Source organism: Homarus americanus, unplaced genomic scaffold, assembly GCF_018991925.1.
Source record: "Homarus americanus isolate GMGI-L3 unplaced genomic scaffold, GMGI_Hamer_2.0 scaffold52512, whole genome shotgun sequence".
Lineage (NCBI taxonomy): Eukaryota > Metazoa > Arthropoda > Malacostraca > Decapoda > Nephropidae > Homarus > Homarus americanus.
Window position 1 is genome coordinate 3,717,329 of NW_024735442.1, and position 27,596 is coordinate 3,744,924.

General features: G+C 34.1%; 1 protein-coding gene across 16 annotated transcripts in view; it reads left to right on the forward strand.

The window, feature by feature from the left end:
• Positions 1–23,597, forward strand: part of LOC121871006 (potassium voltage-gated channel unc-103-like) — a 113,934-nt gene extending 90,337 nt beyond the window's left edge. For 14 of the 16 annotated variants that reach the window (XM_042373050.1, XM_042373049.1, XM_042373047.1 and 11 more), the window contains one exon: positions 21,602–23,597. In XM_042373050.1, the coding sequence (XP_042228984.1) occupies positions 21,602–21,679 (78 nt within the window). In that variant the 3' untranslated portion in view covers positions 21,680–23,597. Of the gene's footprint in view, positions 1–5,217; positions 5,291–21,601 lie in introns of all 16 variants that reach the window. The other 2 variants (XM_042373052.1, XM_042373061.1) reach the window with 1 other exon arrangement.
• The last annotated feature ends 3,999 nt before the right edge of the window (positions 23,598–27,596 follow it).

The following is a 27,596-nucleotide window of genomic DNA, read 5'->3' on the forward strand; positions in this document are numbered from 1 at the left end:
CAGTGAACCAAGATACTAGTGGAAAAAAGGTTTAAAATACTCTACGAAGTAAAGAATATTTACATTCAAAGTCGCAAATAAATTCAAGCTTTAGGGGAACAGTTTTAGAGTAAATACAAAATTTTTTCCCTCTATTTTTCCACAAATTACTATGTACTGTATATTAACTCAATATCTGTGGTATGATGATTCGCCAATCAACCCCCAGTGCAAAAGAAAAAAAAACAAAACACGTATGTCAATTTTCTCCAAACTTCATTGTAACTCTTATGGATTAAAAGATAGTATGTAGAAGAATGTGGAAACCAAATATGAGTCCATTACTTACCTTAGTTTGGCCGTGGTGAATTTGTGAAGTCAGTGGGTTTGGGGCTAGCACGGCAAGCATGCACATCTTGCCTCCATCATGACCGAGATATAACTGCTTCATCAGCGGCGTGGGTGGGAGGATTACCCAGTGGGACAACTGGCGAGTGTAAACATCATATACTTGACCCTGTAAGATATGAAATTTTTTGCACACTGCATTGATAATGCTCTGAATTCCAGAATGTATGTCGTGCTCCTCCACTTATCATTTGAGAATGTATGTCGCACTTATTTGGTTATGACAATTGACACCAAATGTATAAAGCCATAGATAATAATGACGTCTTATAAAGAGTAGAATGGTCTAAACATCATAGATTCACGTAAAGGTGTTGTTTAAGAGGAATGTTACAAGGCAGTAGTACTCTTGGTGGAAGAACCAGTCAGCAGAGTGCTCTATTTACCCCAAACACAACCACTTTCAATTAGATCACCCCTACACTCTCCTCACCCAAATAGGTTTATTTTTTCATAGGAATGTACAGTATCTTCAGTTATTTAATGGATGCTAATGGGAAAATCGTATTCAATGACTTATGAATGATTTTTTCAGAAATGGAAGCTTTTTGTAAATTGAGATATGCTTGTGTATATTTTCTGACTTGAAAATAAGAAAACATTAACAGGATCAATTTTTGTTATTTGTTCAATAAAATTACAAAAGGGGGATAGACAGATTGAATACAGTACAGTAGTTATTTTTCAAAGTAAATTTTCAAAGCAATATGACAGAGTGGATTGAATATAAAATTGTAGATACAAAATTAACATTCCAATTAGAAAAATTAGGGAAAATTTGTCTTTATGGGCAGAAATTTAAGGTGCAAAGGTTAAGATAAAAGCTGATTACCCTGTATATGGAGACCGAAATATAGATTAGTGGATAACACAGACAGGTGGCCATACACTTGGTGCCTACTTATAACAATGTTGAGTTCAAGTTGGTTGCCATCTTGTACTGAATGCTATTAACCAGATAAGTGTGGTTGCCTTCAAGTGATACTGTTCCGACTCCTTATCCCACCCATATTTGTACCACAGCCAATAATAATTTCATTGGATTATAAATTTACTGTTATCATATTTACCATTACATTTATCTTTTTTCTTTACGAGTTATCATATTGATCCACAGATTAAATTTCAGTGTCTACTCTCCCAACTAATTGATTGCACTAAAGTAATTTTTTTTTATTAGATGAGCAAATATATTATAATTTTCAACATACATCACCCAATCATATTTTCTTCTTTTCAATTTATTTACATCATTTTTCACACATACACACTTACAAGTTTTCACACTTCTCCACTACTGTATCTTGTCAACTGTAAAGCTCCAGTTACCTGCTAACACCGTCTTGCTCAGAGAGAATCTAAATTTCCCCAACAATGAGCAGTTGTGCATCGACTCTTTATTCGTGCATCCTTTCTCTGCAACATGCACAGAGCTTCTAAAAGTGTACACATAGTTTAATCTGAGCTGTACTGTAGTTTTGGTGTTGTAAATGTTATGTGTATCTTGATTGGGCATATACAGTACCTGTATATGTCGACTTTGAGGTGTAGTATATCTGTGTGCCCAATGATGATTATAACCTTCTAATTCAGTATTGTGATTATATACTCCCTCACCCCATTACAGTTATTGTGTTTCTTGGGGTCTGCTTGGAAAATAAGGTGTTCCATTGCTTGTATAAATTATTATTGAATATTTTACTCAAGAGACAACTGGGAGTTGATTCGGGTGACCGCTCAACTATTTAAGAATTAATTTTCAGTTGTCAGTATTGAGTATAAAAGGAAATTGACTTGTAAGTGAAAAACAATATGCAGTCTAACATTCTTGTTATGGATAAAAACTAGGAATTCATTACAAATAGAGATGGAGGGGATTACAAAGGCTACAACTCCCACACTAAAAAGTTTGTATCATTAAAAACAACAGTATTTCCAAGCACACTATGAAAAATTATTTATTCTTTCCCTCCTGTAACATCTAAATACAGTAACCCTGTCCTGTAACACTTCTGTCCTCACCCTCCCCCCATGGTCTTACCTCACAGTCCTCATTTACAAGATTTCAAAGATATTTTCCCAGTTTTTTGGTGGCTATGTTACTTTATTGCTTTTTTCCTATATTTTTCCTGTCCCTGTATTTAATTGTAAGCAATTTTGTACAGTACATGTATATGCTTTTTATCATCACGTATTGAACCTACTTGCTGTATCATGCTGCTGTATTTTTGGTGATTTTTTTTTTATTATTTGATCGTGCTTGATTTTTGGATGCTGCAGTTTTATATATGCAGGTAATAATTATGTGCTTTTATGTTTTGAGTATTTCTAGGATTATAATGATAAACATTTTTCAGTTAGCACTTTTTCACACTGCCTAAATGAATTTGTAAGATTTTTAAAGGTTAGAAATTAAATAAAAACATATGAATTACTGTAAATAATCTAATATGGTGTACAGTTTAGGATCAGTCTTATTATTCATACATTGTCATATTGAAATGAAATATTCTGTATTATCTCCAAGCTAAAGCACTCTCATTGTTTCTCTGTTAGTAATATACTCTGTATCTTATAAAGTAAATAGCATTCACTGTTTTAGACATTAGTAATAGAAGCTAGAGTCATTAGAGAGTATAATACAGTCTTCTGATATAATTGTTTCTTTTATATTATACTGCTTTTCTGTTTGTTACTAATAATCTCATTATTTCCTAAAAAGGTCAGTGTCTTTTTGGCAGAGGCTGATCAGCAGTACCTTATAACCCTGTAACCAATACAGTACTAACCCTTGGTATATTTAACTACACTTCCTGCTTTAATCTATAATGAATTATTAATACATTTAATTTTAATGTTTAGTTAATATAACCCTTTAATTAATGTTTATGGACAGTGCATTAAACTTTAGTAAATTTATAGATAATGCTATGTAATTAGTTCTAAATTATTTCCTATTTAATTAAAATATTTTCATATTGCATATAATTAATCAGTTCAGTTGCACAACAGTTAACTTGTTCTTATTCAAACATTGTTTCAGTAGTATAGTATAGTAGTGGTGAGCTATAACCATCTAATGGGCCTATAAATACCATAAAAGTCAGCCGGTGTTAAAGGCTTTTAAGCTTGATAAAAGAGTAAATATGGGGAGCTCTTGCAAGTCTTGATTTACACAGGTGATGCAGCAGACTACATTATATTAATAGTACAAGGTGCAGTAGTTTACCAGAGTTTCTCTAGTACAGTATAAATACTGTATAGTATACGGTTTAGTAGTTTAAAAGGTGCTACTATGTGTTGAGGCTGAGTGTAGTTCCTGTTGCAACTACTGTTTTTGTTAGTACTGTTATACATTATATGGGCCATGTTCCAACTTTTTTAGTTCCATCAAAAGACTGTTTACTGTACTATCATCCTAGTCTCTGTATGAGTGACATTAGCTCAGATTCATTGTACAATAGAAGTGTCATAATTATATGTAGACAGTACATAACTAATATTTGAAAATGGCATTCCTACACCCTACTATTTTCCAGGGTTGTAATTATGAGAACACATACTAGTAGTTCGTGGGTAGATATTGCAGATCAAAACAAATTGAGAGATCAAAATGATCTCTCTTTCCGGGATACACAAAAAATTTTGTTTTGTAGTTCACTTTTTACATTAGTGAGAAGCAGTCATTAAACATGACAACTTGTAAAAGGTTGGAATAATTTTTTTATAGTGTTTAGTACTTATACTGTCAGCCCAGATAACAGTCAAGACATCTCTGTGCCAAAGCTGTGTATATAGTTTGCTGGAGTTATGTTTCTCTGCTTAAATTTCTACTAAGTGTCTGATTGTTTGAACTCCAAATTCTGAATTTGCATAAAAATCACCAAAACTTATTATGTATACAGGTATTACCATAGCCAAAATTATTATTGCTTATTGGGAATTCAACAATGGCTCTCCATGTGTGCATTACAAAGTTATCCAAGAAAACTAAATAAAATTCCTAATATTTTACACTGGTATATTATACTAAAGCAGTTGACATCTACCCTGTACTGTACTTCATATTTCTTGGCATAATATTTTGTACCTCATACCAATACTGCCATCATATTAATATCTTTCAGTGGGGCTGTCTAAGAATTACTGTATGTGCTGTAATAGACCATTCATCATGAAATTTTACTACATGTATTAGTTTAACTATTGTGTGGAATAGCAACATTTATATAGGGTTATAAGCAAAGATTTGGGATAGCATAAGATCTGAGTTAAACAAAATGCTATGACATCAAGGAATTAGGTTTTTAAAGATTTGAATGTAATACAGTACAGTACAGTACTTGATAAGTGGCAGTTATGAACTTTTATGCACTTTCACGTTTACCCAATATATTTTCAGCGATTAACACTACTCAAATAAAAGTAACTGCAACTTAATATAATAAACACCATGATGTATTGTGCTTTATTCTAAGATTCAAATGTTAAGAGTTTATTACAACAAATTGCCATTTTGAGGCCCATAAGATTTCATTAATAATACTTCAGAATTTGGTAGTTCATCACAACTTTCACCTTATGATCAAAGGGGTTCATGAACACTTTTAAATTTGGTATTGATACTTCATTCCAACTCATAGCTGTTAAGAGAAATTTATGAGTAAACTTATTTACCTCATTTAATTTGTCATATTATTAGAGGTTATAAACAGTTCAGAACTTGGTGGATCATCTCCAGTCTCAGTTGACAGTCTAAGAAGTTCATGAACAGTTCTGAACTTGGTGAATTTCCTCTTATCTCACTTGCACTGTTCCTCCCCTTCGCAGCTAGCAGCATCTAAGAGCAGTGACCCGTGACATCGACGCCCTTCCTCTCTCTCTTTCCTCTCTGGGGGCTCACGTAAGCACCGATTGCTCAAAGCTCTGTCACAAGGGCTCTTCACATCCCTGCTCGCACTTTACATTTAATTTTATTAAAGTTGGTGCTTAATAATAATTTTTCAGAGCATCTTTTTTTTCTTTTCTTTTTTGTGAAGTTCAGTACAGTATTTGACTTTATATGCAGCTATTATTTTTGCCTACAGTCATGAATAGAAAGCTGTCAAACTTTAATTTTGTTCAGTAATTAATCATAAATTCACAGCAGTGGGTGCTGTAAGGTCTTAGATTTCTTGATCATCTTTAACTTTCTTGAAAGCCCTTGGAGAAAAAACTACTCAGCTTACAGACTAAATAGCCAGTGCTTCATTTATATTCTTGTGCCTGAAGTAGTGCTATTAGCATAACATGGTTTTGAGAATGCTAATTTGATCTAGTTTCAATTTGATACTTCTCAGAATTTCTCATTGTGGATACCGGGTAGTTAAAGTTTTTCTGGTAGTGTAAATCATTTAAAGGTGCTTCACGGGTAGAATTTCTTTCATACTTCTGTCTATTCCTTTCATTTTCATGTACCCCTGTACTGTTCAACTTCCTGAAATGTAAAATTTTGACCATCTCGTTATGATATCTAATATTGACAACTTGGTTGCTCATATTTATGTGAGCAACCAGTAAGCTGTTTTGTATGATTTAGTAAATTGTTGCGGAAAGAGTTTGAAAATATTTGGCCTCAGATAAGCAAGTGGTCCCTCAAAAATGGAAAATCTTTAAACTTGTACACATAGGAAATGCCCTTTTATTAAAAAATTATTATTTAGAACAGCATTTTATCTAAATTGTAACATATTACCAGATACAGGAAATACCATGATCTATTCCTTGTTCTTGTTTTGAAGACTTCTCATTTCACTATGACTGATATTGGAGGATATTAGAAGCTATTCTTCTTACTATTACATTAAAGCAATCCCTTAATAGGTATACAAAAATATTAAGACACTAAAATATAATACAAATTCATTAAAATTTAAGTTAATGAAACTACAGAATCTTGCACCAGTTAGTAATTCGACAAGATTCTACTTGTTTACTTCACTTGTTTAAAGTCCTTTGCGGTTCTTTAGTATTATTAGAACCTTTTTTGCTGATAGTAACAACCTAATACATTATCAATAAATGTTATTTCTTTTAAAACCCAGAGCTGCTCCAGACTACATTACCACTCAGACATACAGGGTGTCTCAAAAGTCCCCATACTCAAGTTTAGAAATTAATTGCATGATATTTAAGGTACATATCTTTAAAAAACTGTTCGATTACCTTATACATATACTGTACATGTACGTATATATATACAGGGTGATTCAGCAAAGAGTTTACATTAAATTGGAGGATGAAATCCTTGGATAATTCTAAACCACAATGTGTCCATGGTAAAATGTCAGAGTCTGCATAGTTTCCATGTGACAATACATTTAAGATGTTGTATTAATGAGAGTGAATTTGAAGGGAAACTCCCTCCCCCCTCTAACTGCCTTTATCTCATTCGGTCGTACACGGTCCCTGTCTCATTGCACCTGTGCCAGCCATCTGTCTCACGCTGTCCTGCTGTGAATAAATGATTACAAAAACCTATGGGGGTTTCACATCAAATTCACTCTCATTAATACAGCATCTTAAATGTATTGTAACATGAAAAATATGCAGAATCTGACATTTTACGATAGAGACATTGTGGTTTAGAATTATCCAAGGATTTCATACTCCAATTTAATGTACTCTTTGCTGAATCACCCTGTATATACAGGAACACAGATACAGGTTAGGTTAGGTGCTAGAAGTGTCCACCCTTTTGCTGGAGACACACATTCCGGAACACGTTCCTCAGTATGTCGGCGGTGATGCCCTGCACGGCATGGGTGATATTGTTCCGTAGATGCTCCATTTTATGAGGGTTGTCTTGGTACACTGGATCCTTTAGATACCCCCACAGGAAGAAATGTGGTGGAGATAAGTCCGGTGAGTGCGGTGGCCACAGATGTTTCGAGACGAGTCGATCCTGGAAGAAGTCCCGGAGCATCTCCTTTGTTTGGTTTGATGTGTGGCACGTTGCTCCATTTTGCTGGTACCAACAATAACGTTCATCCTCAGGCAACAAAGCCACAAACTGCTGAACAATGTCTGCGTATACGGCCGAGTTCACAATAGACTCGAAAAAAGTGGTCCCACAATTCTCCGTCTGGAAACGGCACACCACATACCAACTTTCTACGAGTGGAGCAGGACCTGGTGCACTTCGTGGGGATTTTCAGCAGCCCATAGATGATTATTTTGAGAATTTACGTAACCGGTTAACGTAACCAGGCCTCGTTCATGAAAAATGTCGTGTCCAGCACTGTGACATTGTTGTGTGTGAACCTGTTGAACCAACGACAGTAGTGAACACGCTTGTCTGTGTCCAATGGGCGCAGGTCTTGAACTACCCTGACTCTGTATGAACGTAACTTTAAACGTTTGATAGCCCTGTGAACGGCTGAACGAGATGCTCCCAACTTGGTGTGACAAATGCCGCAATGACTTACGGGGAGATTGCAAAATGTGACGGTTAACTTCCTCCACAAACTCTGGTGTCACTACTGACCGCCCCCCGGTTCTTGTTCTGTCTTTCACACTTCCTGTGTCACGAAAACATTTCACCAGTTCATAAACAGTAGCCTTTCATGGTGTCGGACTATCGGGGAATCTCCTTCTAAAGATTTCAACACACCGTTAATAAGACTTGCATTTAAAGTACGACTCCAACAGAGCGACCCTCTGTGCCCGCGGAACTCAGTGTCGACAAACTCACACTTACGTCCCTCTACCCACTCATGAGCGAACGTGATCGGTACTTTACTCAGCACTCTTCTACGACGTTGCCAGCATGTGCGGCGTGAAACCGTGGATGGCTATCGTTACCCATTAAACTTCTATAAATTGCCAAACTTTGAGTATGGGGACTTTTGAGACCCTGGAAACTCCTTTCTCTCAACATTTGGACAAAAAAATTACCATGGAATTCATTTTTATAGTAACTTTTTTCTTTTTCATGTTCTCCACTTAATGGTAAAATTAATTAATTCTCAAACAGAAGTAAAATTTTCTTCTACTGTACTTTTATTTTGTCTTCAATTATTTTATTAATGCATGGCAAAACTGCAACATTGCGACTTTGCTCTTGTACTTTTTATTTTGACCATGTAATGTACCAATACAGAGCTCTGAAAATATATAAATTAAGCCACTAGCTTACTTAAGGCAATGTCACAGAAGCATTTTTTTCGTCAACTTTCCCCGTTTCTGTTGTTTTTTCCACAAATTGTAAATTTTTCTAGCGCTTCTCACTCAGACGAAACGCATCATTTCCTCCCGATTGGCTTGTGCCAGTTTCTGTGTTCAAGTCAAGATATATACAGTGGTCCCTCGGTTAACGAATGGTTCGATTAACGAATTAACTCCCATAAGGATTTTCAGTTCGATTAACGAACAAAACTTTGATTAACGAAATCCTTACGACAAACACGTTTTGTTGTGCACATCAGCTGATTGGCCAGTCCGCCAATACAGTAATCAGTTCTATATTTACATTCGTTTCCAGTCGAGTAAATATCAAGAAAGTTGGTCTCTTGAATATTTCTGCAATTTTTATATTAAAATTATTGGTCATTCTGAAATTTTGTTAACATATTGATAATATATACAGTACAGGGAACAGTTTATGTGTGCCAATCAGCTGATTGAATCACCCAACAATGCTTCTCAGTTTAACTTTGTTTACAGTGGAGTGAACATCCAGTTTGTTGGTCTCGTATATTTTTGCATTTTTACATTAAAATTATTGGTAATTTTGAAATTTAGTTAACATATTGATAATATACAGTGCAGAAATTATTATGAAACACGAAGAAGGCGTTAGAACCAATGCACTCTTTAAAGAATATGGCATGTCATCATCGACCGCCTCTACAATCAGCTGTTTGATATGTAAACAAAGCTGCCGGGAATACGACATACACACCTCAAAGTAAGTTAAAATACAGTATTCTATTGTTTTTTATTTATTATTGTACCATATACTGTACAGTACAGTACTGTATTTAGTTTATATTTAATGTTTTGTTAATTCTATTACCGGTATACAGTACTTTGTATGTATACTTTTTCTGCGAATTGGAACCAATTACCCAACATCCCATTGAAATAATGGATTCGGTTAACAAAGTTTTCAGCTAACAAACGACTCAGTGAAACGAATTGTGATCGTTAACCGAGGGACCACTGTACTCGACAATGAGGATATTTGTATAAAACAAATATTGAACTACGTAAAATAACCCAATTTAATTTTTTAAGTATTCAGTATCAATTTTTTAATAAATTGCTCATGTAAATTTGTTTTATTGATGTTGATATTTGTAAATACATCTCATACGTTTGTTTACACTGAGCCATGTGTTCAACTTTTTCATGGCCTTCTATCTATACCTGTGTGGACATGCCTGTCCAAAGGTTACATGATATACTGTACAGTATTAGATCTCACCATTGCCTGTGGGACCCAAGGGGCAATAAATGCAGTAAAAAAAAAATGAAGAAGAAGGCATACAACACCATCTTCATTGTTTACAATTGACGAACGCAGAAAGACTGGCACACTAGTTCTCTATGCGAGTTTGACAAGGCACGCTCAGAAAATTGCTGCAATTAAATGACGAAAAAGGTGCTCGTGTGACGCCGCCTATACTCAACTACAGAATAGTTATACATATCAAACTAGTACCCTCGGGACCCAACCAATGCCGGACCACAGAAATTTCGGAACCACAGTGGCAGCTAAAGTCGAGTGAAAATATTCCTCTGCTTCCTCTACTCTACCAATACATGAAATAGAAATAGAGTGCAGGTTAATACAGCTGAACCATCATATCTTGGATCTTTACTCTTCATTCACATAATGCTTTAGCATGACGATGCATTCCTCATGACAAAATAGTTCCCATTTTCCCAAAAGAGTAACAATACTGTACAAAATAAGAGTAAAAAATGTAGTAATATTCTACCCATCACAAATGCAAACACATACAAGTGAAATTTATATTTATATAAATGTCTGGTGGGTTTGCATTGAAATAGTAAAGTTATTATATACTGTACAGTACATATCAATAGGTTTTTAATGACATGTGCTTGGAAAGAATATTAGTGTGTGTGTGTGTGCAGTGCATGCACGTGTGTGTGTGTGTGTGCATGCATGCATGCAGTGCATGCATATGTGTGTGTGTGTGTGTGTGCATGTGTGCATGCATGCCTGCATAACTTACATAAGCCCAGTATAGCTGTACTGTGTGTCTTAAGCCAAATGGCAGCAACACTTGCTTCTCGCCATGTGTTACAGGTTCAGTCCCCAAGTTTGATGTAAGGGTGTTATCCAGTCTATCCCAACCAAACATGGCAGGTTTTCTCCAGATTCTCCTGTTTTCTCCTGTACTACAGTAACACTGGACAGTGAAGGTCATAACAAAGAATAGATTGATTGCCCAAAAGACTTTCAAGCTGGCAAATGGTAGAAATTATAAATTTAATTATATGAAGAAAAAACTCACCCCAGTTTCAGTACCAATATGAAGTGTATAGATTTATATTATATATCGTAATATCTAATGGGCTTGTATTGAAAATATTAATTATGAAACATTAATAGTTTATTAATAATGTGTGCTTAGAAAGAATATTAAGTGTACTATGTGTGTAACCTACATAAGCTCAGTGTAGCTTATGTAACATTACTTTCATTTACACCTCTTACTGAAGCCACATGAAAGGTAATTTATTGCTAAACAAAACTACAAAATACTGAGAGTCCAGACTGGCAGATATAAGCATACTGTATTTTGTAGGCTACAGTACATATGTCCATCTCCAGTGTATTTAACAGTTTTTGTACATAATCTTTTGAGTTTAATTACATCTATATTAAACTGTATGTATTTATGTATGTACAGTTTAGTAGTTTTTCAATACAGGTTGTACCTCTCTAGTCCGGCAACCTTGGGACCTGACCGGTGCCGGACCATGGAAATTCACCCTTTTCCTGGACAGATAGTGACTTGTGCTTATGCTTGGAAGCACTAGCACCACTTTCACTGCCTCATGGTCTCTTTGAAGACATATTTAAGGGTTAAATGTCGTACAGTAGGTTCTCAAATTTCGCGAGTTTTTAACTTGACTTTTTTATTTGGACACACAAAAAACCACTACACGATTTAAAATTTTGACGGCGGAAACTCGAATTTCGACAGGTTTGAACGGCCCGCCAACTTTCAGACGACGTGCACAATCGTGTAAACAGCGTCATTTCTCTTATGTACAAAAGATTCATTATTGTTTATTACTGAATGTCTTTTGGATTTAATTAATGTTTATGTGTGCAAAATGAGCATTACAATTCAATAATAATATGTAGAATATTAAAACACGAGGAGACGAGACAGCTTTGTTTTCGTTATTTACAAAACCAGTGACTGACTGGTTCTACATATAAAACAGAAGAAAATATGACCCTGGTTGTAGCTGTAGTAAAATTAATATGGATGTTTGAAGTAATGTTATTTAATGTTAATAAATGGAACAATATAAGTAGCTAACCATTAATGGTCAAAAAAAAGAGAGATCGCATTTGTAAGTGCGCACATGTGAAAACATATCGTCATTACTCTACATAAGAACATGAAAGCAACACTTATTTATTGCTCATATATATTGAAGGGTTAAATGTTGTACTGTACTCTGTATAGACAAAGAGAGAGAGAGAGAGCAGAACTGCCCGATGTAAACAAACCTTAATATCCCGCGCCTTAGGTTTTTTTTTTTTTACGGGAATTAGCCCACCCGGGCACAGGTCACTGACCCACATTGGGGCCTGAGGGACGAAAATTTAATACTCCTGTGATAAAATAATAATTCAGATAAGAAAAAAAAATAATAATAATAACAGCTGCCTATCTACCTATTGGGCAAACTAAAATCGTTCCGGACCACGGGAGTTTCCGGACCATAGAATGCCGGACTAGAGAGGTACAACCTGTAGTTTTATATTACATAAATTTTAGTTTGATAATCCTTTTTAAAGTGAATGTGGCATTACATGACTCCATTATTATGATGCCAGATGCATCATATTCAGATCAGTCAGTAATGTCAAAAGAGCCAATCACAAGTCATACCAGATTAAAGTACAAACAAACAGTATTAGGGTCGGGATATACAGGCCTTAAGCTTTCATTCATTATAAATACATGGCATAAGTAGTTAAGTTAAGCTGCTTTAGTAGATTAACTTAAATAAATGAAAAAGTGCTGAATATTTTTAAGCAAAATTTAGTTAGGTATACATTCACATTTTTCAGAGAACAAGACTTTTATTAAATTATAATTATCATACATTTCTTGTCCTGAGCCCAATGGAGGTTCTGAATATAAATTTAGATGACATTACATTCATTTTATCAAGATTTCAAGCATAATAACCCTTTCTCCATCTTAGCAAACACTGGTTCATAAGTTGGTTATCATCTGCATTATCACTCATGACAGTAAGCATCCACACATCCATGAAAGCTAATCATCATTGTCAAACAATGTAGGGGCATTACAGAGTAGTTTTTTTTTAGTTCAGTAATACAGTAAATGCAAACTACACCTTGGCATTCATAAGAGGGACATTCATATCATATCTTGACTCTTGTGATTCTTTTTGTAGAGCATAAAAGACACATACACAAATAGACAGAGATATCTGCTTTTATTGTACTTATAGACCATCATCTCTACTGTAACTGAATAAGTCATACTTATTTCCCATTTCCAGTTTCCACCACTTATTACCTTACTAGCCGTTTGGGTGGTCACTTTGTTCTTTGTTACGGCCTTTATTATCCAGTGTTAGTACAGGAGGAAACCAGAGTACCCAGAAAAAAACTCTGATGTTTGGTACGGTCTCGCAACTGACTCAGGCTGGGGATTTAACCTAGGACACTGTATTGAGAGGCAATCACCCTACTGAAGTACCATCAACACCCCATTGTAATTAATTGCTAAACAAATAAGAAAATTAAGACCTGATCACTTAACTATATACTATATCTCATATTAGAGCACTGGAGATAGAATTTTGGGTTGCATTTTAATCTATTCATGCATTCACCTGTTAATCATTGGTGTCCATTTAATATGTAAATGTTCCTTCAATCAACTTCATTTTTTGTATGAGAAAAGCTAATTTGGAAATTCAAAGCTCCTTTTGTTGATCATTTATTCCTCCTGATTTACATTTACAATATAACTTATGTTTATCTCAGATTCACACATTGAATGTAACTTTATGTGATAAAAAAGTCAGACACTTGGATTTAAAAAAAAATATTTCCATCTTTTAAAACTTCTTTATGCAAGACATCGACACTTTCAAAGGTCTTAAATGAGAGATAAACAGTATTCAACCACACACACTTCTGTACTGTACATATTAGAACCAATTAATTACATAATTAATAAATATGCTTGAATAATTTACTCACTCAAATGTTATCAATCAGACCTTGTACATAAGTGACTCACACTCACCCAGCCATCAACCATCTAAAATTTGTACTTTTTCACCAATGTTACAAGCAGATCACTTTCTCTTGGCCCTGAAGTAGATGTAGTAGGGTGGGTAGGTTTCTTGCACCAGTTTGTAGCCACTGTCTCACTAGTAGAGGTAAATACAGTGTAAAGATGTGGTAACTATGGACATGGGGAAGTAGCTTTTTAAGGCTTGGTGACATGGCAGAATATGAGATAACAGGAGTTTGAACTTCCTTTCATGGCTGAAGGTGTTTACATTGTGTGAGCTGTAATGTTGGTTACAACCCCTAATGTAAAGTCTCTCAGAACCTAAATAATCAACCACCAGATCAAATGTTACACAAATTGTTAATATGACCAAAGTTCACCTGGCTGGGAAAGTAATACTTGTAGCTAACATTTTATTTTGACACATATTGATAATATGACCAAAGTTTACCTGGTTGAGAAAGTAATGCTTGTAGCAAACATTTTATTTTGTCTCGTCGTTTCAAATATTTCATCTTGCTGATATTAGGCAGGCTAAGCAAGGGGTCTTTTATTGGTATGGATCTTGTAAGTCACCTGTTAATCACCAAACCAAATGGCTGTACAGTACTTTATTTCAAGTGGGGGATCAGCCTTAAGACCTCGTGATTGTTCAGTGACCTTTTTTATTGTATTTATGGTACATACTGTACTAATAAGAGTAATAACAGTAAGTTAATATGTACAGTCAACCCTCACTTTACGCGGTCCCACATTCCGCGTTTCCACGTTTACGCGGTGCCCTGCCGGAACCCAGGATGCTCACATTCCGCGGTGCGTGTAACCCTTTACGCGGAGAGTGGCTGGCGAGCCGCGCCATTTTTGGATCCAAACCTCCCGCCATCCGCCATGTTGTGTAAGCGGCGCGAACATGGTGCGCACAAGGTCGCACAGTCATCAAAACATTACCAGTTCTTCACCCGCCACCCACCACAGCCGGCCCAAGTCAGTGATAGTGATAATTATGGTGAGGATATGGACTTATATGGACTTTGGGGGGTTTGACAAAGAGGCCCTGCAAGCCTCTGTGGTGGATAGTGATACAATTGATACAAGTGATACAGGTGAGGGCCAATAATCTGCCCTCTGCCTCGGAACCAACCGCCCATCCCTGTGTGCCCAGCCATCTTTTCTACTAATGTAAGTGTTAAAAAACCTAATATTATTGATATTTCTCTTAATTATTAATTGTGTGTGCATACCATCATAAAGTTAAGATAATATTTTTACTACAACATAGTTGTGTGTCGTCAAAAAGTGGAGTTTGGGGGTCGGCCCGGTCTCTATTTCAATTAATCCCATATGTTATGTTATTCACTTTACGCGTTTCTCACTTTCCGCGGTACCCTGTGGGTTACATTAACCGCGTAAAGTGAGGGTTGACTGTATTGTATTAAAAAATTAATTACTAGGGTATTCTTAATGATGATAGTTTAGATTTAAAATAAAAACTGGGAACATCATTGTAGCAATAATTGTGTGGCCAGTAGTAACTCACCTTCAGTGTGTACTGCTGCTGTTCACCTCAAAGATTTTTCAGTGAGTGTATCAATGGGAACTGCTGTTTTAGCTGACTGACTTAACTGAAACATACAAGGAATTAGAAACATGGATAAAAGATGAAGTGATCTTATAAATAAATTAAGTCAGCTTGACATTCACCTCTAGATTAATGCGATATATCCTGCATGATTATTTGAATATCCCATAATGTCACTAATCACAAATTCATTATGAACAGTATTTGACCAATGAAACTGAAAACAAAGTTTATGCCACTGAGCTGTTTGATATAGACTCACTAGTACAGTACTGTACATATCATTTTACAGCCCTTTGCAATACAATAATGCACTGTGCTTCAAATAATATACTGTACTAACTTATTTAAACAAACAAACAAACATTTTTTATCTTTATTTACCTATTGGCCACCCACTAGAGGTGGCCATATCTAGGGAATGTAGCCTGTCTAGGATCCCTCCATTGTTCTTGATAATTTTGTCAAGGGCTATTTTAAAGTCCAGTATTGTTCTTGATTCCACAGCTTGGGCTGGTAGACCCTCCCATAGGTCTACCGTCCTCTGCTATGATGCTCTTAATAGTGAAATATGCAAGCTAAAATAAAAATTTTCCCCAATTGATTTTAAGTTTATTGTTAAACTTCATTCATTCAGGCAATGTGCTTAAATTTCATCTTTATATCATTTGGCATAGTAAAGCAGTACTGTATATCAAACTACTGTACTTCCTAACTCATTTAATCTGTTCATGTGATTGTAGCTCAGATGCAATATACTGTAGATGACTTGCCTTAATTTCACTGACGTCATTGACAAATTAAGATCTACAAAGAACTGTGGGTTGTACTGTACTGTGAGTATCTTAATGGTGTCAGGGTTACTGTGACACAACTTTATATTCAGGTTACTTTGTTTATTACCAGAAGGTAGCTATTGACAATGATATAGTTTTTAATTTTTTGGTTATTACTTATTGCTCTCATTGATTAATAAGGTTTAATAAATGTACAGGTATATGAGCTTCGGATAGATGTCTGTAGGTACTGAAGAGGTTATACAGGTTGGACCCCGCTAATCCGGGACCCGATAGTCCGGCCGCTTCAATGGTTTGTGACGTCTGTCATAGCTCACTTCTAGGGGCTGTTGCCACTATTTTACCTTGAAACACTTATAATTTACCCCTAAATATGCCTTCTAAGAGACCAGCAAGCAGTGGAAGTGGTTGTAATGCAGCAAAACGTAAGCATGTGATTAACTATTTTAGAAAAGGTGTCTATACTGACGAAATTAGATAGTGGTACATTGGTCTGGGCCTTGTGTTCCTTTTTTTAACCTCAGCTTCGATGGTTCAGAATTTTTGATAATCCAGAGCTGGTCTGGTCCCAAGCTTCCCAGATTAACGAGGTCCAACCTGTACTGTATTTTAATTAAAAGGCTCTATATTTAGTTACTTTCAAGTTGAAGCTTAAATTTCTGCCTTGCTATTACTTTCTTTACAATAAAAGTGATTATTCTGTGATGAGTTAAATATAAACACAATGTCAGTAAGGTAAGTGTGCAGTACAATAACCCCCACTACTCTCACTGACTTCTATAAAATGACAGTGGGGTTGCAAGTGGATGCTAAAAGTATTTAAAGTATTTCTCATGGTATAATACAAATAAGAATTGTAGCAGAGGACAGATTGCCATATACTGTAATCATTTGGTCTGTAAGATAACACGATTCATTTTAAATTCAAAGTGACTGGTCATCGTAATTATTTTCCTGCGTTACCCTTGACACCATGTATGACTCAAAGTACACAAGTTAGCTCACTGTAGTCATAGCATCATAGTGGGTAATTATAATAATACCCCTTTTTGCACTTTACTCCCACAAATTCATAATATATATAGACAATATTTTGCATTATACCACTGCGTCATAACTTTTGACGCCATCTCATTATAAATCGATGGACTTGCAGATATTACACCGACAGATCACCAAAATACATAGTCATATTAAATTATCCAGGACAATCAGAAACATAAATCAACAGGGTCATTCATTTAATCCAACAAGGTAGGTAACACAAACATTAAGTTGAAGGACTTGGCATGAATATGGGTGTCGTACGGCATTCAATCCCATAAAGCTCTCAACAGTCTTCTAGCAGTAAGGCCTTCCATTCTCGATAATGTTACAGTGTATGTATTGTAATATTATCAGTGTTATTAATATTAGCCCTATTGACTCACATTTTTATAAAATGTCTGTACAGACACACTTTGTCTAACTGTTATCAAGTGTGTCTCAAGTATTGTTTCAATGACATTCCTTTTTATGAAACTTATTTGAATGACACTTAATTGTTTCAAGTTCTGAACTCTGTTCAAAATAAACTGGAAAGTAGTGCGAGTAAAGTGCAAAATGGGGTACAGTGCTTAGGAACTTACTGTGGTTGATATAAAAATTTTTGTTTTTAGTGATACTTTAGTCACTAACTTTTTTCTCTTCTTTTGCTCTGTGATTCAGTTGTTCAACATCTTCCTTATTTTAGATTGCCTGTTCATCTCGACAAATTGCCTTAACTTTACTGGTGCAAGTGTCACATGATTTTTAAAACAAAAAACATGGTAAAGTTATTTACAGCACATTTAACTGCTTGTTTGAAAAAGTTTTTCACATGTACATCTGGTCCTGCTTTCTATGAAAAAGAACCATGAATGAAGACTGCTTTATAAATAAACAAAATAAATAAATATATTTCTTATAATTCTTGTAAATAATTTTTTGTACAGTATGTCTTTGTGTACATGCATGTTTACTTGCATGTACGGTATGTGCAAGTGTGCACAACACGTGCATATATATATATATATATATATATATATATATATATATATATATATATATATATATATATATATATATATATATATATATATATATATATATATATATATATATATATATATATATATATATATATATATATATATATATATATATATATATATATATATATATATATATATATATATATATATATATTACCCAAGTTAATCACTTTACGCAGTCCCGCATTCGCTTCACGCTTACGCCGGTGCCCTGCCGAACCCAGGATGCTCACATTCATGTGTGCGTGTGCCTTTACGCTGAGAGTGGCTGGCAGCCGCGCCATTTTGGATCCAAACTCCCGCCATCCCCATGTTGTGTAAGTTGTGCTAACATGGTGCGCAAGGTCGCCCAAATAAGTGAAAACATTACCAGTTCTCCCGCCACCCACCACAGCCGGCCCGTCAGTGATAGTGATAATTATGGGAGGATATGGACTTATATGGACTTTGGGGAGTTTGACAAAGAGGCCCTGCAAGCCTCTGTGGTGATAGTGATACAATGATAATAAGTGACACAGGTGAGGGCCAATAATCTGCCCTCTCCTCGGAACCAACCGCCCATCCTGTGCCCAGCCATTTTTTCTACTAATGTAAGTGTTAAAAAACCTAATATTATTGATATTTCTCTTAATTATTAATTGTGTGCATACCATCATAAAGTTAAGATAATATTTTACTACAAATATAGTTGTGTAGTCGCCAAAAGTGGAGTTTGGGGATCGCCCTGACTCCATTTCAATTAATCCCATATGTTATGTTATTCACTTTTATGCTGCTTTCTCACTTTCCGCGGGTACTGGTTACATTAACCGCGTAAAGTGAGGGTTAACTGTATATATACATATATATATATATATATATATATATATATATATATATATATATATATATATATATATATATATATATATATATATATATATATATATATATATATATAATATATATATATATATATATAATATATATATATATATATATATATATATATATATATATATATATATATATATATATATATATATATATATATATATACAGTACTTGTATATATTTATTTAATGTAGATCCACAATGAAAACGTGATAAGATAATCTTGATAAAATCAAAAGGAAACACTTTAGCTTGGTCTTTATTTAAGACATCTTGAATAAAGACGTCAAAGCTAAGGTGTCTGCTCCTTTCCTGTGTGATTTTATATATATATATATATATATATATATATATATATATATATATATATATATATATATATATATATATATATATATATATATATATATATATATATATATATATAAAATTTACCATATGGTCACCACATGTAATGGCAGCCCAGCCAGGGGAAGGAAGGTATAAATGAACTTGTCCAAAGCTTAGGAGATGACAATATATCTACCCAGAGTTCAAGGAAAATAATTCCAATTTTCTTTCAACAATCCCATTTCTCTTCTCTGAGACAAAGGATCTCCTTAGCATAGGCAACCTGAGGTTGTACGGTTGTGAAAATGTGTTCCTACACCCCCTTTGGTAACCTTTGTCTCCAAACGGCCAACCTATATGATTTATAGCAAACCTATTCCCCGATTCACAACCGTAGTGATACAACCAATACCCATTCATTTATAAATAGTGATACTACTACGAGTGCGATGTTGCTGATTGGAGACACAGGTTAGCATAGGGGGTGTAGGAACACATTTCTGTAACTGTGCTGTACTAGTATGCAGTATATATGTAAAGGGTGTATGTGTGTGCACACGTGCATGCATGCGTGCGTGCTACTGTACACAGAGATTGAAGCATGTAGGGAATTGTTGGTAAGAGAGATGGGTTGCAAGTGATGGAAGGACAACATTCAGGTTGTATAATGTTGCTATGGTTATTCAATATTCTCATGAATGGGTTGATTAGAGAGGAAAGATGAAAGGAGAGGAGTAGGTATGGTGAGCAATGGTGTGAGATGGAAGTCAAAGGTGGCAATTCAGAGAAAAAGTTACAGTATTTTTTTATTGAATTTAGAAATGAATACAGTACTAAGAGAAAGTTGAGTCATTGTAAGTTGGTAAAATTAGTGGAGAGGGAGGTCAAAAAGATAGAAATATTAACTTTAATGAAGATAGAATGGGAGAAGAGGAGGAAGTGCGAGATATTTGGGTGAAGACGTGTCGGCAAGTACTGTATTGTATTGTAAAACGACAAGTTTTGATTCTCACCATAGAGTGTCAGAAGGAAATAAATAAAAAGAAGCAATGATGAAGACTTACAAGAGCATTATTGTGCAATCATTTTTGTGTTGGTGTGAAGCACAGACTTGGGATGCAAGAGAAGGGAGCAAATTAAGAGATGACAGTAATAACTTGATTGGAGCAAAAAAGGTCTAAAAACAGGATGCAGAAAATTTTAAATTGGGAGGAATGATAAAGAAGTGCAAGGAGTGTTGTGTAGAGAGCAGGCCAGAGGAAAGATTGGTAAAAGGAGCATACAGTACTGTACATTTCAGAGATGGATGGTAGGATGATAGGGAAAAACCATAAAAAGATGAAAGGATGGGATGAAGGACTCTGTAGAGGTGAAGGGGGAAATTGCATCCAGGAAGCTACATTATATGAGTAACCAGAGTATGGAGTCGTGTGAATTATGGGAAGGAAGTGTCGGTGAGTGTTGAAGGCTTGTGTGAAGGGACAAAAATAAACCAACTTGGGGCCTTATTTTGGAATGGTTAATCATGGCAACACTTATTTTTACACCAGTAAGAATGAAAGGGCGACAGCAAATAATGGGAAGTGTGTATGCTGTATATGCTGTGGTTGCCAATCACCCTTCATTAAACAAAACAAGGCCTGAAAAAGTATTATGTATATACAGTGCTGTATAATTATTTATATACAGGTACTACTGTTTGTATATAAATCAACACATGCTCTATATACTGTAATTGTAATAAAAAAAATATATATACCCTGGTATAAATTATATTCAAATGAACCAAAATAACTTTTAGTTGGGTTGTTTTAGTAATACTGTAATGTAATTGATTTTATGAAATTTGCATTATATATATATATATATATATATATATATATATATATATATATATATATATATATATATATATATATATATATATATATATATATATATATATATATATATATATATATATATATATATATATATATAAAAGGGCAGAAATCATGAGGTTTAATTGACTCATATACTCTCTTACAGGAGCGCTCACGGGAAGCAAGTCCTGGTACCAGTAGAGTGACCATGTCAGATGCCTCGAAGACTGAATCAGATGTCTGAAACCCCACCTGACAATAGAAATCCTTGAGGATCTTAAACCCTCTCAGGTTGGAATCCAGTGTGTATTGCCTGGCATCCAAAGTCCAATAGAATCTGCAACGAATGAATCTTTTTATAAGTTAATCATTGTCAGCAAGAAATATAAAACTTACATTTGAAAATCCTAATAATCACAGGCTAGATGAGGGTGAGCAATAGAAACATTTGTAGACAAAATGATAGGGAAGAACCAAAGCAAATGTAACTGCCACAGATATTTTTATCAAATGTAAAGCAAGAAAACCTGCATCTTCACTCAAGAGTTTTCATGTTAAGAAAACAATAAAATGCAGCCTTAATATACTGAACTTAAAAAATTATAAGTCCATGATAAAGTCATAATGAACAGTTACAGAATGTTTCAAGTGATAAGAAAAATATAGGAACTGAAGACAGAATTGTTTCTAAAATAAGAGAATTCTCCTATATGTCTGAGTGCCGCTATGTTAAAAGTGATGTAAAGCATTTCTGATACTACTTGATATAATGTTAAGTTTAAACCCTACAATGCAGTTAAGAAGGCATTCTTAAACACTCACAATGCCTAAAATGTTGTTCATCCATTGAGACTCTCGGGTGGGTAAATCTCATCTTCAAATGGATAGAGAGATTAAAAACAAAACGTTTTAGTGTGCATATTTAAAGTAGAAAATGGTGCACACTTCAGCGACCGATCGTTATTTGTTTCCGATTCGGTAACACTGCAACGTCCAGGGAATGATGGTAATTAATTTTTAAGATTAAGGTTTTCTGTGATGCCTCTCATTTGAAGAGTGGAGAACATATACTCTGGCTGTGTTCAACAAGTCCCTTATCAGGATTCATCAACATACTTGTTAACAAAAGATTAAGAATGCACTTAACAAATAACCATTATGGTCATCCCAAAACACTGATTCTGATTATAATGTTTAGGTCATGAAGAATCATTTTTGTTATTGATCTCAAAGTATTTTTTAACTTATAATAATGTTTAGATGTAATTTTTTCATTGGTAGCGGCCAGCAAATAATGATGAAAACCGGCAAGGGACTTGTTTGACCCAGCCTTTGAGATGCAGTTACTTGTTAAGACAACGGCTTAAAGGTTTAGTTACTGTCCGAAAATGTTATCACAAAGACGAAAATAGGTTAAGTGAATTTTATCATCCACTCACACATTCAGCTTAACACCAAGTGTTAGTTTCAGTCACTTACTAAACATTTAGGTCATCATATACAAGAACTCAGGAGTTTCTCTAATCTCTTGCATATGTGTCTCGGAACTCTGTGAATAATATGTTTACTACATGATAAGGTTACATAACTCTTTTTCTTGTAATATTTAAGTATTTGTAATTTGTAGGCATAAAGATTATGTTAAAATTTATAGGATCTCGGTAGTATTTGACATCTAGTAAGGTGTCTGAGTCACTCTGCAGTAGATGAGCAAGAGCTGATGTCCAGGTCACAACTTGACTTGTGATGTCCACTCTTACTGACTGACATTTCGCTAAGATTGGCTACTGTCCCAAGTACCAAATTTGATGAAAAGTATGGTTTTTGCATTATCTTGAAGAAAATAACACAACTTAAGTACTAATTGGTTAAAAAAATAGATTAAAGTAGCAAAAGGCTGTTGGTGACTCAGTAAATCTCAAGTTTATTGAAAGATGAGGTCTAAAGAGGTTGTGAGTAGCTTTACTATTAAGATGAAGATGCCAGCACTCGATTGTGATAGTTTGTGATGCTCTTCGGGAAAGTGTTGGAATGATGTTGTACATGCTCATTTGTTATTGAAAAAATGTTATGAAATAGCCTGTATAGTGCAACTTATTTTGAAAGCTTACATCTGCACAGCAAAGGCTGTTGGGCCATTTTGGTTAAAATGTTCAGATTCATTCATGGAGTCATTTGGCCAAGGATATATATATATATATATATATATATATATATATATATATATATATATATATATATATATATATATATATATATATATATATATATATATATATATATATATATATATATATATATATATATATATATATATATATATATATATATATATATATATATATATATATATATATATATATATATATATATATATATATATATATATATATATATATATTATTATTATTATTATTATAATTTTTTTTTCAATAATTGCAGTGTTCTGAGTATGAGAAGGCTTAATTCCTGGATCCCAGATAACCAAGAAATGATATATTTAGGTTCTAGTATATATATATATATATATATATATATATATATATATATATATATATATATATATATATATATACACTAAGGAAATCAACACACAACTTCAGAGTTTGATACATTACTCCTTTCTTCAAAAGTTTTCACAGTATGGCTGTATGTGTTTTTTTCTTTTTCTCACTTTCACCACCACAAGCACTGCCACTAATTTTTATCATATGGGCTACGATTGAAATAAAATTCACCAGTAAAGAAAAACTATACCAGCATGAATGTCTGGAAGATGTTCACAGAACCAGTGGAAGAGAGAGAAGGACGCCAGTTATGTTATGGTTAATTTTCAACTCATATTTTGGGGTAGATTTTCGTAATTTTCTTAATTTTGTTTTACTGTTACATGCTCACACAATCGTTCATAAAGAATTTGCAAAAAATTAAAAATAACTCCAGTATCATAAGGTCAAAAACTTAAAGGAAATTAACATTTCTTCGTATGCATAGTACAGTGTATTAGCACGGGGAGAAGAGGAGAGCAACGTGAGGGATCGCGGCTACTCACCGTCTGCTGTGTTCAGTGTGTTGTGAAATGATTGCCAAATGGCGATGCATTATTTTTATTTTATTTATTAGTATTACTCTTATTTATTCCTTACGTTTACTGGTACAGTATGTAGGTATTATTTTATGTAAAAAAAATAGCTCCTTCCACACTCAAACCATACTCTGGACAACATGAAATTGGGGAATGGATGGAGGAAGCACTGGAATGGCGAGTCGGTGATGCAGTTACAGCTCACTCTCTCCACAAACAAACATTCACTTCCCACTCATACACACCCTTGCTCTTCCTTTTTCTTATTTTATAGTTTTATCTTTTATTTTATTTATTTCTAAAATACATTAGATTATTGTAATTTTTATTTATTTCTTTCAAATGAGCATAGACAAGTGAACAACATACTGCGGTAGCAAGAAATGCTGGGTGGATTGGCTTGTGCAAGAGTGAGACCCAAGCATAAGGGCAGTTCAGGGGGTCAGATGCGTATAAGCGGGGTTGTGCACTATGGATACGCGTACTCTGAGACACTACTTTTATATTATATATATATATATACTGTATATGTACACAAGCACACACATATATACACACTCATATACACAAAATGTATACTGTACTGTACATGTTTATATGGGGTGATTTATGGATTTCTTGACTGGTTTTGTGATTGTTTCGACATCAATAGATAGTCATCACATTTGAAGTGTATGACATGAAAATCATTTTCTAATTTGAGAAACCAATCTGTCATATTAAGTTCCTATGTTACTTCATTCTGTTTCAGATTTAAAGATCAAATAGAACTTTGTTCATAAAAAAAAAGACAGCATTAAGGTTTTCATTCAATAAGTGAAGCAGACACCCCCTGATCCCTTTTGGAAAAAAGAAAAAGAGCAGAAGGTCTCAATCTCTGTGAAAAGGAGGAGTCATCCCCGATCGTAGTGAAATGATGGAACAGTCACCCCTAATCCCTGTGAAAAGATGGAACAGTCGCCCTCGAGCCCTGTGTCAGAGTGTATCTGTGCCTTCGGCCTCCCCGCGATCTGTAGGGCCTTTGTTTCTCCTCTTATCTTTCATTGTTATCCACCCTGGTTCAAGTACTTCCTACTCAGTTATCATTCATCTAATTCTCCTTTTTTAGTTAAGATTCTTCTAATTCTTCCTTCTTTTCTTTTCTTTTTTTCAAATGTGGTCTGTGCCAAACTACATTTTTTACTTGTATCCAAACCTGACATCTGATGGCTTCTTATCCTTCACTAGGTTACCCTCTTTAGTGCCTCCAGTGCTCGCCATTTAGCCCTTTTCTATCTACTTCTTCACTGCTTCAGTTGTATGACATAACATAACATAACATCAAGGTGTGACATAACAAAACATCATGGTATGACATAACATATCAAGGTGTGACATAACAATATAACATTATCTGTACAAAGTTTTCAGTAACAAAATTTAGTGAATTGATTATGTAGCTTGATCATTGTCACCTTTTTTTTACATAATGGTGTCGGAAATTTTTTCAAAAGTATTTTGTAATATCAAGAAAATATACTTTCTTTACTGCAAACTGCTGAAATAACAGTTCAGCCCAGATGTTTGTAGTAACCACAGTAAGATTTAGTTCTTTATTGTTCTACACTATCAAAATTTTGTTACTTGTAAGGTTTAACCATTACTCCTTATCTACCACTTTTTTTTATCAGCATTATCCTTCTAATCCCAATTAACTCCTATCATTCTAAGTTATATTATCTCTCTGGTTCAGCCTGCTCTTCCTTTATAATTAATATAACATTGCTGTGACTTTGTTTGAAATCTGTCTACTAGTTACTGTACTGTACTTTTCTTCATTGCACATATAACTTCATATATACAGGTACTGTACTTTACTATGGTTTATTAATATTTCATTTGCAAGTTTATTTGTCTTTTGAACTTTTCTTATGTTACTTTTCATTGAACAATATAGTGTGTTGATTATTTTTGTGCATGTGTATACTTTTTCACACAAAATCCAAAATATGTAACCCTTAAACTGCGAATATGAAAATACCTAACTACCCGTGTGTCTAATATATACAAAAAATAATAATAATACAGTAATAATAAATGTTTAATTGTTGTACAGTATTCTTATAAAATTAAATATATTCATGCTGAAGAACAAGAAATTATAATATAAATACTGGGAATTTATTTAAATTTGTGGAGTACTGTACAGTATATAAGTGGGTATGTGAGGGCTGGTTACTAGGAGGAAGGATGTGGGGGTTAGTGGGGAGAAGGCTACGGCAAACAACAACAAATGTGCATCTTCCACAATGGCAATGGTAACTGAGAGGCTTATAGAGGTGTGGTGAATCTATTGGGACACGTAATGCACTTTATGAATTTTAAAATTGGTGTGCACTTTAAAAAATTAATGTTCACATATGAGGGATGTTGCATCGTATGCTAGGTCTCATATGAGGGACATCGCATTTTAAGGGTTAACATTGCAGTAAAGACTTCTCCATTTTAATTTTAACAATAAGTCATTAACCAACTTGATTCAGTTCGTTAAAACTGTCATGCAAAATAGATTAAGATCTGGCAGACCTGAAGCCATTGTCTTAAATACACATAAATATTTAAAGCAAATAATGTAGCATTTTTATTACTTTGGTGAATTACCTACTGTTTCAATATAATTTTTTTTTTTTTATGTACTATCTCTTAACTTTTGTTACTGTCAGTGTTACCAAAGCAGTTCATTATTTCCCTTTCTTGGACTACAGTTATTTTTAGCAAAATTGCAGTAGAATGGAAATTCTTAAGACATTCCTTTGAAATTATTTCCTATGACCTCCTTAACCAAGGTACATGCACAGGTATGAATAGTACAAGTTCTTTTAAATGGATTTAAATGTCAATTGTAACAGACTTGTACAATTGAGTTGTTATTTATATATATATATATATATATATATATATATATATATATATATATATATATATATATATATATATATATATATATATATATATATATATATATATATATATATATATATATATATATTGTATGTATGTGTGTGATGTGAACCAGTCTTTACATGCTGATACAACT